The sequence below is a fragment of the Nesoenas mayeri genome, assembly GCF_963082525.1.
Source record: "Nesoenas mayeri genome assembly, chromosome: 16".
NCBI lineage: Eukaryota > Metazoa > Chordata > Aves > Columbiformes > Columbidae > Nesoenas > Nesoenas mayeri.
Window position 1 is genome coordinate 10,505,318 of NC_137562.1, and position 14,126 is coordinate 10,519,443.

Here is a 14,126-nt window from a genome sequence, read left to right on the forward strand (position 1 = left end):
CGGGTGCAGGAAGCAGGGTGCAGGCAGTGGGATGCAGGCAGCGGCTGCAGGCAGCTGCCCGGACACGTCTGGGCATCCGGGTGATTTTGGAGTCAGGCAGCGCCCCAGAGCCTCACCCTCCCTGGGAGCATGCCAGGACTGGTTTGGGGAGGGCTGCCCCACCATGGGAGTGCTCCCCCAGCACCCAGCTCAGCATCTCTGCCATAGCGCTAGACACACAGGGACAGAGCAGGGACGGGGGAATGGTGTTTGGAAACAGAGGGACAGGCAGGTGCTGGCACCAGCTTTGCCTTCACCTCCCACGGGTGCTTGGGGCTGGGCCCCTCCTCGTGCTGTTTCAAGGACCTCCTGGGAGGTAAATGCCGCCAATGAGCAAAAAACTCCAAAAACTCGCTCAAAGGCCAAATCCTCCCCCGGGGTAAGTGCTGGGTGGAGGCAGCTGCAGGTGCCCAGGGGCGAGCAGCAGGGCGGGGGCTCAGTGCAACTCAGGCAGCTCCAAGCAGAGGTGCCCCCAGAGACCGCCCTAACACCCTTGTCTTGGTGGGGGCTAATTCCTGGTGTTTCATTATAGCCCCTCACCATGCTGGGCCTGCAGCCAGCTTTGCAGCAGGAGAATCACCCCTGAGCCACATGCCCCAAGCCTGAACAAGCCGCTGCCTTCTCCTGCCTCAGTTTCCCCAGCTGTGGGCTCTGCAGAGCAGCTCTGCAGGCAGAGGCAGCTTTCCAAGGGACACGGGGACTCAGGGAGGCTCTCGCTGGGCCCAGCATCACCTTGCTCAGCTGGGAGCTGGAGAGGTGACAGATGGGGACGTGCCGGGTGCGAGGCCTTTGTCTGTGCGGCGGCACACGGCAGCACAGACCCGCAGATGGCGGCTGCTGGCTGGGCCAGGCCCGCAGCCCACGGCCAGGCGAGCGCCAGGCCCTGGGGATCCGATCCTTTGTCAGGGTCTCACCTCCAGCAGCCGCCCCTTCCCGGCCGCCCCCCACCAGCCTTTCAACTTTCAACTTGACCTGCTCCTTTCACATGGAAATGGGATGCAAATAGGGCCAGGGGGGCTGACAGGGGCCAGCGGCTGTGACCTGTCACTGGGTCCCCAAGTCTGGGGGCATCATTCCCACTTGTCTGGGGCAGACGGTGGTCCCTGGGGTGAGGGGGTGCCTCTTGTCCCCCTGCAATGGAGCAGTAGCCCAGGAGCAACCATCCCCACAGCTCCCTGCTGGAAGCAGATAATGGGAGTGGCTCTTGCCATGCTGAGCTCGCTAACAGACCCCGACTCTCCCTGGCTGCTGACCCCCCCGTACTCTCCCATGGCCCAGGCACCCCCCCAACACAGGCAGTGTGCCCACCCCAGGACCCCCCTGCCCAGCCTGCCCTGTGCTGGCTGCAGTTAGGGACAGGTCCCCAGGCCTGGCTGGGTGGGGAGGGGGATCCTGGTCACCGGAGCCCAGCAAAGTCCCACGGCCGGGGACTGCTCGGCTACCAAATGTTGCCATCTGCCTCAGGGGCCTTTGCTCGCATCTGCTGGGGGTGCGGAGGGGTGAGGGGCCAGGGGGGCAGGGGGAGTGGGGGGCTGGGGGGCTCAGCTGCAGCACGGGGAGGGGGCAGAGGAGGCACAGCCATCTCCCAACACGCAGGCAGCACATGTCGGGCAGATCTGGGTGAGGAGCGTGAAGCAGCAGCACAGTGGTCCCACACCCAGCAACTCCCCGAGCTCCCCTGTGCTGCAGATGGTTGCCTTTGGGAAGGGTCTCACCAGCCTTGCTGCTCCTTTGTGCTGCCAAATTAAACACAGGACAATCCCTATCCCTTCCCCAGCCCTGTCCCCTTCTCTGTCCTCAACCCCATGGGTGCCCAGGGACCGCAGCTGTACTGGGACCAGCCCAAGCCCCAGTACCTGGTTTCTCCCAGTGTCCTGGATGTGCTCCCTCCCTCCCAGGTCCCCCTGAGCACCTGTACTGGTTTTGGCTGGGATAGAGTTGATTTTCTCCATAGGAGCTGGTATGGGGCTGGTTTAGATTTGTGCCAAAAACAATGCTGATAACCCAGGGATGTTTTCGTTATCACTGAGTGGTGCTTGCACAGCATCAAGGCCTTTTCTGCTCCTCAACCTGCCAGTGAGCGGGGTGGGGGTGCACAAGGAGTTGGGGGTGACACAGATGGGACAGCTGACCCCGCTGAGCAAGGGATGTCCTATCCATAGGGTGTCCTGCACAGCAATAAAAGCTGGGGAAGAAGGAGGAAGAGGCAGACATTTGCAGTGATGGCCTTTGCTGGAGCCCTGGGGATGGCACCTGCCCCAGGCAGCAGTGCAGGAATTCCTGGTTTCGCTTCACTTGTGCACATAGCTTTTGCTTTCCCTGTGAAACTTTCTTTTAAGCCACCAGTTTTTTCCCTTTTACCCTTCCCATTCTCTCCCCATCTCACTGGGGAGGGTGAGCAAACAGGTGGTGGGTGCTGAGCTGCTTGCTGGGGTTAAACCATGGCCATACCTCAAGCTGTGCCCCATCATGGGCACCCGGCTGTGCCAGCACCGTCCCTGCAGCGCCAGGGACACAGGAACAACCTTGTCCCCACTGCACCTGATAGCCCCAGCTGCCCCATGGTCAGGGCAGGGATGTCCAAGGTGGGATAGCTCAGGGGTCCCCTGAGAGCCCCATCCCCACCCATGACCCTGCAGAGGTCCCTAGTGCAGACACAGGCTGTCACCGGGTGACATTTGCACCTGCAAGAAGCAGCCTGATATTGGTGGCACACAGTTCAGCTGGGGACAAGCGCAAAGTCCAGGACACCACCAAGAACAATCATTGGCACCTGGCCGAGCTGGGATGCACTGGGGCAGTGGTGACACTGTGGAGACCACCCCACACTGCAGCTGGGCACACCACGGGCATGGGGCTGCCCCGGCACTGGTGGTATGTGAGGATGGAGGGCAGCGGTGGGCCCCGCAGCGGGGCAGGCATAGGGCTGTCCCCAGGCAGGCAGGGAGAAGGCAGGAGGTGGGCAGGAGCTGGAGGTGGCACAGCTGGACTTTGGATACCAGGAAGAAGTTGGGAGCTGAAAAGGCCCAGCTGGTGCCCAAGGTCGGGCTGCGGGGGAAGAAGAGGGGAAGCCTGTGGCTGGCACCGCACTCACCAGGGGATGGGGCTGTGCCGGTGAAAACTGGGGACCCACCGGGAATGAAGGAAGGCAGGAGTGAGGGGGTCCTGAGCCCCCTCCCGCCGTGTCCCCGTGCCCAGGCTGACACCAGCCCCTGCCCCATGAGGGTGGGTGGACAACTGGGACCGGAGCTGGTCCCTCTGGCCACACGGGTGCCCTCGAGAGTGGAACATTCCCCCTCCCCGTGTCCGCAGGGACTCCAGTGCTTTTCCCTGCGCGTTCTTAGCGCTCTTATCCCATCGCGCCCCGTGCCGGCAGCCAACCAACCCCGCAGCGCCCGTCCCCACCCGGGACCCGCCCACCCAGCACAGGTGCCCCAGACGCCGCTGCCGAGCACGTGGCGGGGCGCGGGCTGTCCCCGACTGTCCCCTGACCCCGGGACGCTGCCGGGCCGGGGCGGCACGAGGGACTGAGCGCGGCGGGGCCGCCTCCGTCCGCATCCGGAGCGGTGACGCGCGGCCACACGTCACTGCCCGGCAGCCGGATCGCGCCCGCCCGCGTGCCGCTGCCGGGCCCAACGCTGTGAGTGCGCCCGGGAGGGACCGGGCAGACCGGGAGCCCCGCTCCGCGCTGGTCCTGCTCGGTGTCCCCGTCACCTCCCCGCCGCGCCGGAGCCGTGGGCAGCTTGTCGCACGCTCCCGGCTCAGGGTGTCCCCCGGCGGACTCAGCGCTGCCGCGCGGGGCTGCAACCGGCTCTGCTGGGACACGGGGACACGGGGACACGGGGACGTGGGCTGGGGAGGTCTCTTGGCGGGAGCGGGTGCCCGGGGCGGGCAGGGACTGCGGCGGGATCCCGGCTGACTCAGCACGGCGGAATGAGCCCAGGCCGGTTTGCAGGTAGGGCCTTGGGGGCCCCTTCTCCCCGCGGCCACCGGAGCCGCAGGGGACCCGGCGGGGAGGAGACGGGCCTCGCCGCCCTGCCCTGCGCCTGGGGGAGGTACGAGGCTTCTTCCTGCCCAGCGCAGCGGCTGCCCAGGCCTCTGGCTGCCCAGGTGAGAGCCGTCTTCACCGTCTGCCAGGCCGTGCCAGGCCGTGCTGTCCCGCACCGAGCTGTGGTAGGTTCCGTGCCCACCGGGTCCCCTCCCGGCTCTGCACCAGGCGCTGCCGAGCTCCCCAGAATGGGGCCCAGGCAAAACCGAGCAGGTTCCTCGCCCGGTAGAGGAGGGTGCAGCGGCACGGCCCACGGGGAGGAGGGGGGTTCCAGGGCTGGTGGGGGCAGAGGGCAGTGTGAGTCCCGGACCCCCATGGTATCTGCTCTGCCTGCCTGAGTGCGAACACAGGCAGCAGGAGGCCGGGTTCAGGGTTGAGCAGAGTCAGGTGTCACCACACCAACTGACCAAAGCCTCTCTCCGCAGCACAGCAGCATCACCCCCAGGCTGAGCAGCCAGCCCTGAGCCATGGCGCTGCTCACCCACCTCCTGGCCTGCGCCTTCGGCATGGGCTCCTGGGTGGCCATCAACGGGCTGTGGGTTGAGCTGCCACTGCTGGTGAGGGTACTGCCGGAGCAGTGGGACCTGCCCTCCTACATCACCATCATCATCCAGATGGCCAATATGGGGCCACTCTTTGTCACTCTCATGTACCGTTTTCGGCCCGGCTTGCTGAAGGAGGTGGTTGTTATCTATGTGGTTGTGTCTGTGGGTGTCCTGGCCAGCTTGCTCCTGGCCTTCCTCTGGAGCTACACGTCTGTCATCGCTGGGAAAACCTACAGCACTGCCTTCCTGATCCTCACCTTCTTCCTGGCCCTGGTGGACTGCACCTCCTCTGTCACCTTCCTGCCCTTCATGATGCAGCTGCAACCTCAGTACCTCACCACCTTCTTCATAGGTGAAGGGTTCAGCGGGCTGATCCCCGCTCTCATCGCCCTGGGCCAGGGTGCTGGAATCTCCATCTGCACCAACATCACCCGCGAAGTCAATGTCACCGTTGGCAATGAGACCGTGGAGACCACCATCTCTCAGATGGTGACTGACTACCTCCCAGCCAACTTCTCCACCCTTGTCTTCTTCCTTCTCATGACTGTAATGATGCTTGCCTGCTTGCTGGCCTTCTTTTTCCTTGACAGGCAGCCCAAGGTGTGGGAGCTCTCCCAGCAGCACCTATTTCCCAGCAACATCATTTTGAGCTCGTTTGAGCAGATCTCTGATGAGGAAGCTGGCTTGCACCAAAGCAGAGGCTGTCCATGCCCGAAGAATGCCAAGGGGCCTGAGGACATCCCGCCGGAGAAAGTCTCCTACTCCCTGGCCAAGCTCACCTTCATCTACCTCCTCATCGCTTGGGTGAGCGCTCTGACGAACGGGGTCCTGCCATCTGTGCAGTCTTACTCCTGCCTGCCCTACGGCAACACCGCCTACCACCTCGCGACCACACTCAGCTCCATGGCCAACCCCCTCGCCTGCATGGTGTCCATGGTCCTGCCTGGCAGGTGGGTAGCAGGTTGCTGAGGGATATAGTGGGTGCACTCCTGGGGCTCCTGTCCCAGGAACAGCCCCTGCTTTGCAATGGGGTGGGGGAATAAGACACTGGGTGGGAGAGTGTCTGTGAGATGTCAGTGCCTGGGCAGCAGAGTCACCCCAGGAAAGGATGATGGAGCCAGCATGGAGCCAATTGGTCTGTGCCCTCACCAGGGACAGGCTGGCAGTGCTCCTCACTGTCACCTCCATGTCTCTTGCAGGTCCCTGGCTCTGCTGGGCACCCTCACGATGGCAGGGACAGGCTTTGGCGCCTACAACATGGCTGTCGCGGTGATGAGTCCCTGCCCGATCCTCCAGCAGTCCCAGTGGGGCGATGTCACCATCGTAAGTCACAGGGTCCCTCTCTCTTGGCCAAGGAAGTCTCTGGGCTGACCCCCTGCTCCAGCCTTGCCCTAATGTCCCCCGTCTGCATAAGGGGAAACCCCTGGCCCTGCTGACTGCTCTTTCCACCCTGTGCCGCCAGGTCCTGTCCTGGGTGCTCTTCACTGGGACGCTCTCCTATGTGAAGGTGATGGCCGGGGTCATCCTGCGGAGCCGCAGCCACAGCGCGCTGGTGTGGTACGGGGCAGCGGAGCAGCTGGGCTCCCTCCTGGGAGCCTTGGTCATGTTCCCCCTCGTCAACGTCTACAACTTGTTCACATCCGCTGACTACTGCAGCCTGCAGTGCCCGGCGTGAGCGGGACGGGCACCCTTGGACAGCCTCTCTTGCCACCACACACCACCAAACCAGTGGGTGCCGGGTGGCCGGGCAGCAGTGCTGGGAGCGGGGCGGCTGCGGGCGTGTCTCCCTGCTGGGTTGTGCCGGGTCCCCGGGGGGTAGCAGCCCCATGGCTTTGTCCCCAGTGTGGGCACAGGGTGTCCCCATTGTGTTCAAATAGAAGGTGTTTGCTCAGCCCTCGCCTCCCTGCTGCCTGCACCCCCACGCTGGTTGAGAAGGGCTGCTTGTGCCAGTGCCCCTCACCTGGCTATTGCTCCATTTCGGCCACATCCCGTCCTGTCCCCTGGGAGGGCTGGTGCCATTTGGGACCCTGTGGGTGGGCACAGCCCCTGCTATGCCTGGCAGCACCGGCGACGTTCCTGGCCCCTTGCCGTGGCGGAGGCAGCAGCTGCCCCTGGGATGGTGGGTTTGCAGCAGCTGTGGGGAGCGGCGACAAAGGCAGCTGGGGCAGGGCTGTGCCGGAGCCTGTCCTGGGCATGGGGATAGGGCTTTCATAAGGGCCTCAACAGCAGCTGGAGAAACTGAGGCAAGGTAGGTCTGGAGGGATCTGCCCAGTGTTTGCCATTCTCTGCTGTGGCCCCGTCCATGCCTGCTGCTCCCTCCCTGTGGCCCTGTGCCTCGCTGCACCCCATCCCAGCCCCACTGCACCCCAAGACAGACAGCGCTGCGGGGGCAGAGGTGGCGAGGGACCGGGCACAGTGCTGCTTTGGGAAATGGCACAGGACCACCTGATACCAAACTGCATCAGGTGGGCTCCAGGGTACCGTGAGCACAGGGGGCTGGAGGGCAGCAGCAGCCCTCAGACAGGGCCGGTGTCCACACCCTGCACGCGCCTGCGCCCCTTCCCCGAGGCACGAGGCAGCCGGGCCTTTGTCCCCGGCCCTTTGTCTGGCAATCTGCTCCCCGAGCGGCGGCAGTGCCAGACCCGCGCCTGCCGTGCCTCAAAGCCAGAGATTGGAGCCACTTCGGGGCTCCGGCTGTGGCCCGGCCGCCTCGGGGAAGGAGGACGTGGCTGGAATAGCTAATGGCCAGCAGCCCCCTGAGCCGGTGGCCAAGGCAGCAGAGAGGGCAGGAGCCAGAGCAGGGCTCTGACCCCAGCACCACCAGGCATGCCCCTGGCAGCTCCTGGCTGACCCCATGGCAGGATCTGGCCCTGTGGGGGATGAGGGGCAGGAGTGGGGGGCTGAGGAGTCGTGGGAGGTGTGGGGGCACCAGGGGGCAGCTTGTCTCATCCTAGGAGTGGGGTGCATCCAACAGTCCTTGTGATGAGACCAGGAGCTGAAGTGGGGACCCTGTCCCCCCTGCACCCCGAGAGGATGCTCCTGCCCTCGGGCGCCCCCAGGGACCCTCACCCACCGGACACCCGCCGCCTCCTCCCTCTTGCTGGGAAAACAATTGCCTCCAATGGGAATTATTTCCATACAGCTGCTCAGGAAGGCACGAATACAGCTCTCCCCGGGCCGCAGCAGAGGAGAAAGGCTGAGCCTTTCTTCTGGTGCTCCCCTCCCTCCCCACCCCAGAGGGGGCAGATTTGGGGGGGCCCAGCCGCTGCAGTCAGCAATATTAGCACAGCTCGGCAGGACTGATTGCAGGTTATTAACATACATTATCTCAGTCCCCTGCCTCTGAAAGGAGCCGGGTTCCTATTCCCCCTCTCCCAGCCCTCCCTCCTCCTGTCTTTTACACTTAATTACCTCCCTTATTACACCACAGCCTGGAGAGAGACAAAATCCCAGGGCAGCGGGCAGGCAGGCAGGCAGACCCGGCCCAACTAGGGCGTAAATAATCGCCCATTCTGCAAACGTGCCTTCAAGGAGAGAAACGGCACACGCGCAGATAAATAAATCAGGGATCAGAGGCCAGGAGCCTGGTGTGCAGGGGGAGGACACTGGGAGCAGCCTGGCAGGCAACGTCCCTCTGGGGCTGCGGCCCTCCAGGAGAGGTGACCTTGAACTTGGCACAGCCCTGACGTCAGGGCAGCGCTGCAGGGCCAGATGGAACTCGTGTCGCTGCCTGTGAGCCCTGGCCAAGCGCTGCGGGAGGGGGGGAGGCAAGACCCCAGCCCACGTGGGGAGCAGCCCCGGGACCCCCAGCCCTGGGAGTGGGTCTGGTGGGGCGGGCTGAGGGCTGCCCCGGGCTGGGGGATGCTGGGGGTTGCCCTGGGGTCTAGGATGCTGTGGGAGGTGGGATCCTGTGGGATATGGGGTACCCATGGCTGTGCGATGCTGTGTGCTGTGGGATGCCCTGGGCTGTGAGCTACCACATGAAGCAGTGACCGGACCAAAGCAACGCAGGGATGGCCCCAGCCCTGGCTCCAAGCGCGGCTGGAGGAGCAGACACAGCTGTAAGCAGCCAGACCCAGGGTGCCAGCCACAGGGGTGCTGCTTTTGTCCCCCAGGCCCGATGCCACATGCCCAACTGAAGGCGCTGGTGCCTCCCAAGGCCGGGGGTGCCCATTATTAGGGCACAGGGTGCACCGCGGCTGCTCTGTGCTGGCTGTGCCAGCATCTCTGCCTGCGGTGACAGATGAGGGACTGGCCTTAGTTAAGTGCTGCAACTCTCGCCACAGTGCAGGGCTTGGGGAGAGCAGGGCCTGGTGCCAGCCAGGTCCTTGGTGTCACCCACCAGCCCCCAGCCACCACAGCCCCAGGGAGAGACAGTCCGCAGGACCAGGGCCTCATCCTGCTCCGGGAAGGGCGGCAGCGGAACGCCGGTGAGGGGAGGCGGGGGAGCGGAGTCTCCAGCAGGGAACAATGCACCGCCACGAGCCCGGCTATTGTTGTGGGCTGCGAAGGTCAAGGAGCTAACCCGGGAACAGGAGTGGGGACAGGGACATGGGAAAAGGGGAGAAGGTCGAAAAGGGACAGGGCAGAGGAATGGAGAGAGGGGAAGGTACAGTGGGCAGGGATGGGGACAGGGCAGAGGTTGGACAGGAATGAGGGCAGGGAAAAAGGAACAGGGATGGGGACAGAGAAAAAGGGACAGGGGAAGGGACAAGGCAAAGGAGTCAGTGGAAAGGGACAAGAGACAGATTAGGACAGGGAAGAGGGATAGGAATGGGGAGCAAGGACAGAGATAGGAGAAAGGGGCAAGAAACAGACAGGGACAAGGGACAGGGATGGAGACAAGGGACAAGGGACAGGGATGGAGACAAGGGACAGAGATGGGGACAGGAAGAGAGACGGGGATGGAGACAAGGGAGAGAGGACAGGGATGGGGACTCCCGCCCCGCAGCCCTGTTCTTCGCAGGCCCTGGGGGCTGGCGGCAGGAGACAAAGGCGGTGGGAGGCAGCGGTGTGTCCCACCCCCCAGTCCCCGCGTGTCCCCATTGTCCGTGGCCGGGGGGGTGTAACCGGGAGGGTAGCCGAGGGGGGACGACAGCGGAGCCCACACTACCGTGATGCCCGGGGCGCCCGGCACAGCCGGCGACTCGGGGGGCTCCGGGGGGGCTCCGGGCGCAGCCGGGCGGAGAGGCCCCCTCCTCCCCCGGCCGCCTGCCTTCCTCCCCCTCCTCCTCCTCCTCCCCTCCTCCTCCACCTTCTCCTCCTCCTCCTCCCCGCCGCCCTGCCTGCCTGCCCGCCTCCCCGCCCCTCGCACTCGGCTCCCCGCTCCTCGCCGCCCGCACAGCCGGGGCCGGAGCGCCGGGCGCAGCCGGGGCCGGGCGGGGCGGGGCGGGGGCCGGGGCCGGTGGCGGTGCCGGTACCGGAGCTGTCCAGTGCTGAGGGCGCCGGCCCGGCCCCGCCATGCCCCGCTCCTTCCTGGTGAAGAAGCTGAAGGCGGAGGCGTTCCCGGCCGCCGGGGCCCCCGCGCCCCCCTACGCCCCCCTGGAGCCCCCCTACGCGCTGCCCGGCCCCGCTGCCGGCGATGGTGAGTGTGGGGCCGGGGACTCCGGGTGGGACCCCCCCGCCGCTATTGTGTGTGCGCCCAGCGGGGCAGGGGGCGGGGGACGGGGACCAGGACGGGGCGGGGGTCCCGGGCATTGTGTCCCGCGGCCGGGCGTCGTGCGGGGGTGCAGCAGGCCGGGGGGGTTCGTCCCTCCTCGCCTTGTCCCTCGTTTCGGGGCCACCGGCCTCTGCGAAGTTGATCCTTGGGGAAACATCCCCTGCGTGACAGCGGCAGCTCTCGTGGGCAGCCCCCGCCGCCCCCGCCGGCCCCCTCGTTCCCGGCCGGGGTGCAGCGAGACCGGCTCCTGCCCACGACAAGTTTTTGGGGGGTACGAAGCCGCCGGGCTGCGGGGGCAGGCGGGGGGGCCGGCGGGGGGAGCGGGAGCCTCACCGTGCCTGCGGGTTTCATTGTTCGCAGCGGTGCCCCGAGCCGCCCCCGGCAGCGCGGTTGGGACCATCACCTACCCGGGGCGCGGGGAGAAGTGGGGGGCAGCCCCCTCCCCGCAACGCTGGGAGCGGAGCGAAGGGCTGGGCTGGGGGGTGGCCGGGGTCCCTGGAGCCCCCTCCTGCCAGGGGACACCCGGGCGGACTGTGGGAGTCACCCGGGCTCGGCAGAGACCCCCGACGGGGCGGCGCTGGGACCTGCCCTGGAAGAGCGGCCCGGGGGGCGTCTGTCCCGGGCCGGGAGGTGTCGGGTCCCGACTGCTCGGGCACCGAGAGGCTGAGCCGGGTGCGGGGTTGCGCCTGATCCAGCCACGCACAAGCCGAGATTCCCTGACCGCTGCGGTGCTTGTCCCCGCTTTCCTACTGCGCGCTGCTCCCCAGGCTTTGGAGGGGTTTCCCAGCCGGGGACAGGGGTGCGAGGCACGGGGCGGGGTCTTCTGCTCCCCCCCCCGGTATGGGGAGCCAAGAGCCGGTGGGGGAGGGATGTGCTGCAGCTGGGCAGAAGCTGCCGACGCTGCTCTCCTGGAAATAACCTTGCTGCATGCTCGGAGGCAGGGTGAGAAATTGCTGAGCAGAGCGCTTTTCTGCACAGCCCGCACGACCGCGCTGTCAGCACGGCGCAGGGGGACAGGGGGGCCGAGCTCTGTCCCCAGCACGCAGCCCCCTCCCCACCACAGGCACCCCCAACCTCCCATGGGACAAACAGCAGCAGCTGGGCAGGGGGATCAAGGGGTGTCCCATGGGCAGGAGGGGCCTGGATTTAGGGGATGCTCAGCTGCAGCTGGGGGGTGTCCACGCTGCTCTGCTGCCATGCATGGGTGAGCCTGGCCATGCGCCGACCCTGGGCCCTCAGCAGCCCCCACTGTCACCAACAGCAGGGTTGTGTCCTCTGAAGCAGCCGGCAATGTCCAGCGTGTGCAAGGCAGGAGACCACCAGGACCAGTTTGGGGGAGCCGGGGTGGCAGCCTGTCCTACAAGGTTGCTGGCCCAGCAGGAAGAAGGCTGCGCTATTCCTCCCGCAGTGACCTCCATGTGCCAGCATGGAGGGACAGGGATGCCCCCATGGTGCCCACTCTGCCATGGGTCAGGAGTCCATTACCCAGAGCCAGGCCATGAGCAGACCTGTGCCAATGTCACACTACTGGCGTTGCACCTGAGTTCCACTCTGTGCCTGGGGGACTGTGGGTTTCTCTCCTATATGGGTGCCCAGGGCCCCATTGCCACCAGCCTCTGGGTGCTGCCTCATCCCCAGGGACAGGGGAGCTGAGGGGCCTTTCCCAGCCCCTTTGCTGGGGAGGGGAAACCCGGGGTAACCTCTTCCCCCTTGTCCTGGCTGCCCCGGGTTCCTGGAGCCAAGGTGGATGGAGCAGAGCTCATTACCCGCACCTGCCCCGCTGAACAATGGGGCTCTCGGCACCGACAGCTGTCTGGCAGCTAATGGCCCCAGGGGGTTGCCTACAGCCCGGGCAGCGGGGCGGCCCCTGGGCAAGTGCAGATGGACATCCCGTAGCCCTGTCCCCAGCTCCCACCTGGGGCAGTCCCACAGGACGGGACACATCCTGCTGGCAGACAGGAACAGGAGCCAGGCCAGACTTGGTCCTGTGCAGACAGGGCTTCAGTGCTTGGGGGGCTGTGCAGGGACAGGGACTGGTGCAGGGGGGAACAGCTCCGGTTCTGCACCCCCAATGAGCATTTTTGGCTCGTGGCTTTCCCTTGTCCCCAGTGGACCTGGCCCAGAGGGATGGTGACCTCACTGTCTTGTCCCCACAGGGTACCTCCAGCACTGCCTGGCACCTGCCAGCTATGACACTGACAAGAAGCAGGGTCTGCCGCCACCGCCACCGGACCCAGCCTACACCCCCGGCCATGAGGAGTACAGCGACCCCGAGAGCCCCCAGTCCAGCTTTTCCGCCCGCTACTTCAATGGGGAGGCAGCGGTGACAGATAGCTACTCCATGGATGCCTTCTTCATCACCGATGGGCGGTCGCGCCGGCGCAGCGAGAGCCAGCGCCGTGGCAGCCACCGGCACTCCTGCCCCGAGTGCGGCAAGACCTACGCCACCTCCTCCAACCTCAGCCGGCACAAGCAAACCCACCGCAGCCTGGACAGCAAGATGGCGAGAAAATGCCCCACCTGCGGCAAGGCTTACGTCTCCATGCCCGCCCTGGCCATGCATGTCCTCACCCACAACCTCAAGCACAAGTGCGACGTGTGCGGCAAAGCCTTCAGCCGGCCCTGGCTGCTACAGGGCCACATGCGCTCGCACACGGGGGAGAAGCCCTTTGGCTGCTCCCACTGTGGCAAAGCCTTCGCCGACCGCTCCAACCTGCGCGCCCACATGCAGACCCACTCCGCCTTCAAGCACTACAAGTGCAAGCAGTGCGAGAAGACCTTCGCCCTCAAGTCGTACCTCAACAAGCACTACGAGTCCGCCTGCTTTAAGGGCTCCGAACACAGCTGTGCAATAGGGAACTAGCCCCCCAGCCCCTGTGGCGCATCCCCATCCTCATGCCCCACCCCCATTGCCATCCCCGTTCCCATTGCCATCCCTGTCCCCATTGCCATCCCCGTTCCCATTGCCAGCCCTGTCCCCATCCCCGCCACCATCCCTACCCCCATCCTGGTCCTCACTCCAGCTCTCCTGCAGCTGCAGCGGCCGGTCTGTGGCTGCACAGTGGCTGGAGGACACACCCTGCAGACTCACTCCCCAGCTGGGAGGAGGGTGCCCAGCGCTCCCCGGGAAGGGACAGACCCAGCGCAGCCCGCGGGTCCCTGAGCCCCCCGCAGCCAGGCAGGTCTCTCTGCGGGGGAATTACCCGGGAACCTCTTCCAGACCCAGGAGAGACTTTCCTCCCCCGGCTTGTGACTTTCACCTCTATTTATTTAATTTATTACAATTATTTATTTAGAGCTGCTGCTTCTCCTCCCAGGGGACCCCAGGGTAGAAAAGACACTTTTCTGCTCCCCCCGAGGAGCAAAACCTCACCTTGACCCTAACACTGATGGGACCATGGGCTGGTGCTACCAGCAGCTCAGTGGGACCGACAGATGGTACGGCTGACAGGAGGACAGGGCTGTCAGTCACCCATGGAGGCTGGGGTCCCTGCAGCCTACTCCCCAAGCCCTGGGGCACCTCGATGTCCCCTTGCCTGGCACAGTCCCATGGGACATGGCCCCATGGCACTGCAGCTCCACAGCCCTGGCGTCAGGGAAAGAGTGAGGGGCTCCCAGCACAGACCCATGGACATGTACCCCGCTGGCTCCTGGCTCCCAGCTTTGCCAGGCACAACAGGCCCCCGCCATGGTGATGGGCAGGGGAACAGCCCCCCCAGGCAGGTGCGGCTGCCCCTGCCATGCAAAGGGCCAGGCTGATGGCTGGGCTGGAGACCCAGCCCTGGGGCAGCACCAAACCCCCAACTGCCCCCCGTGCACCCCCAGGCTCTGCCCG

The 14,126-nt window shown here is 65.6% G+C and overlaps 2 protein-coding genes across 2 annotated transcripts; both read left to right on the forward strand.

Moving 5' to 3' along the window:
* Nucleotides 1–4,554: 4,554 nt before the first annotated feature.
* Nucleotides 4,555–6,307, forward strand: SLC52A3 (solute carrier family 52 member 3; the record flags this gene model as incomplete). The annotated part of the gene is made up of 3 exons (XM_080354527.1): nucleotides 4,555–5,582; nucleotides 5,832–5,955; nucleotides 6,095–6,307. The coding sequence occupies 3 exons, from the start codon at nucleotides 4,555–4,557 to the stop codon at nucleotides 6,305–6,307; spliced, it is 1,365 nt and encodes a 454-aa protein (XP_080210653.1).
* A 3,785-nt stretch (nucleotides 6,308–10,092) lies between these two features.
* SCRT2 (scratch family transcriptional repressor 2) lies at nucleotides 10,093–13,154 on the forward strand (the record flags this gene model as incomplete). Its single annotated transcript, XM_080354897.1, has 2 exons — nucleotides 10,093–10,216; nucleotides 12,448–13,154. 2 exons carry the CDS (start codon nucleotides 10,093–10,095, stop codon nucleotides 13,152–13,154), a joined length of 831 nt encoding a protein of 276 aa, XP_080211023.1.
* Between the last annotated feature and the right edge of the window lie 972 nt (nucleotides 13,155–14,126).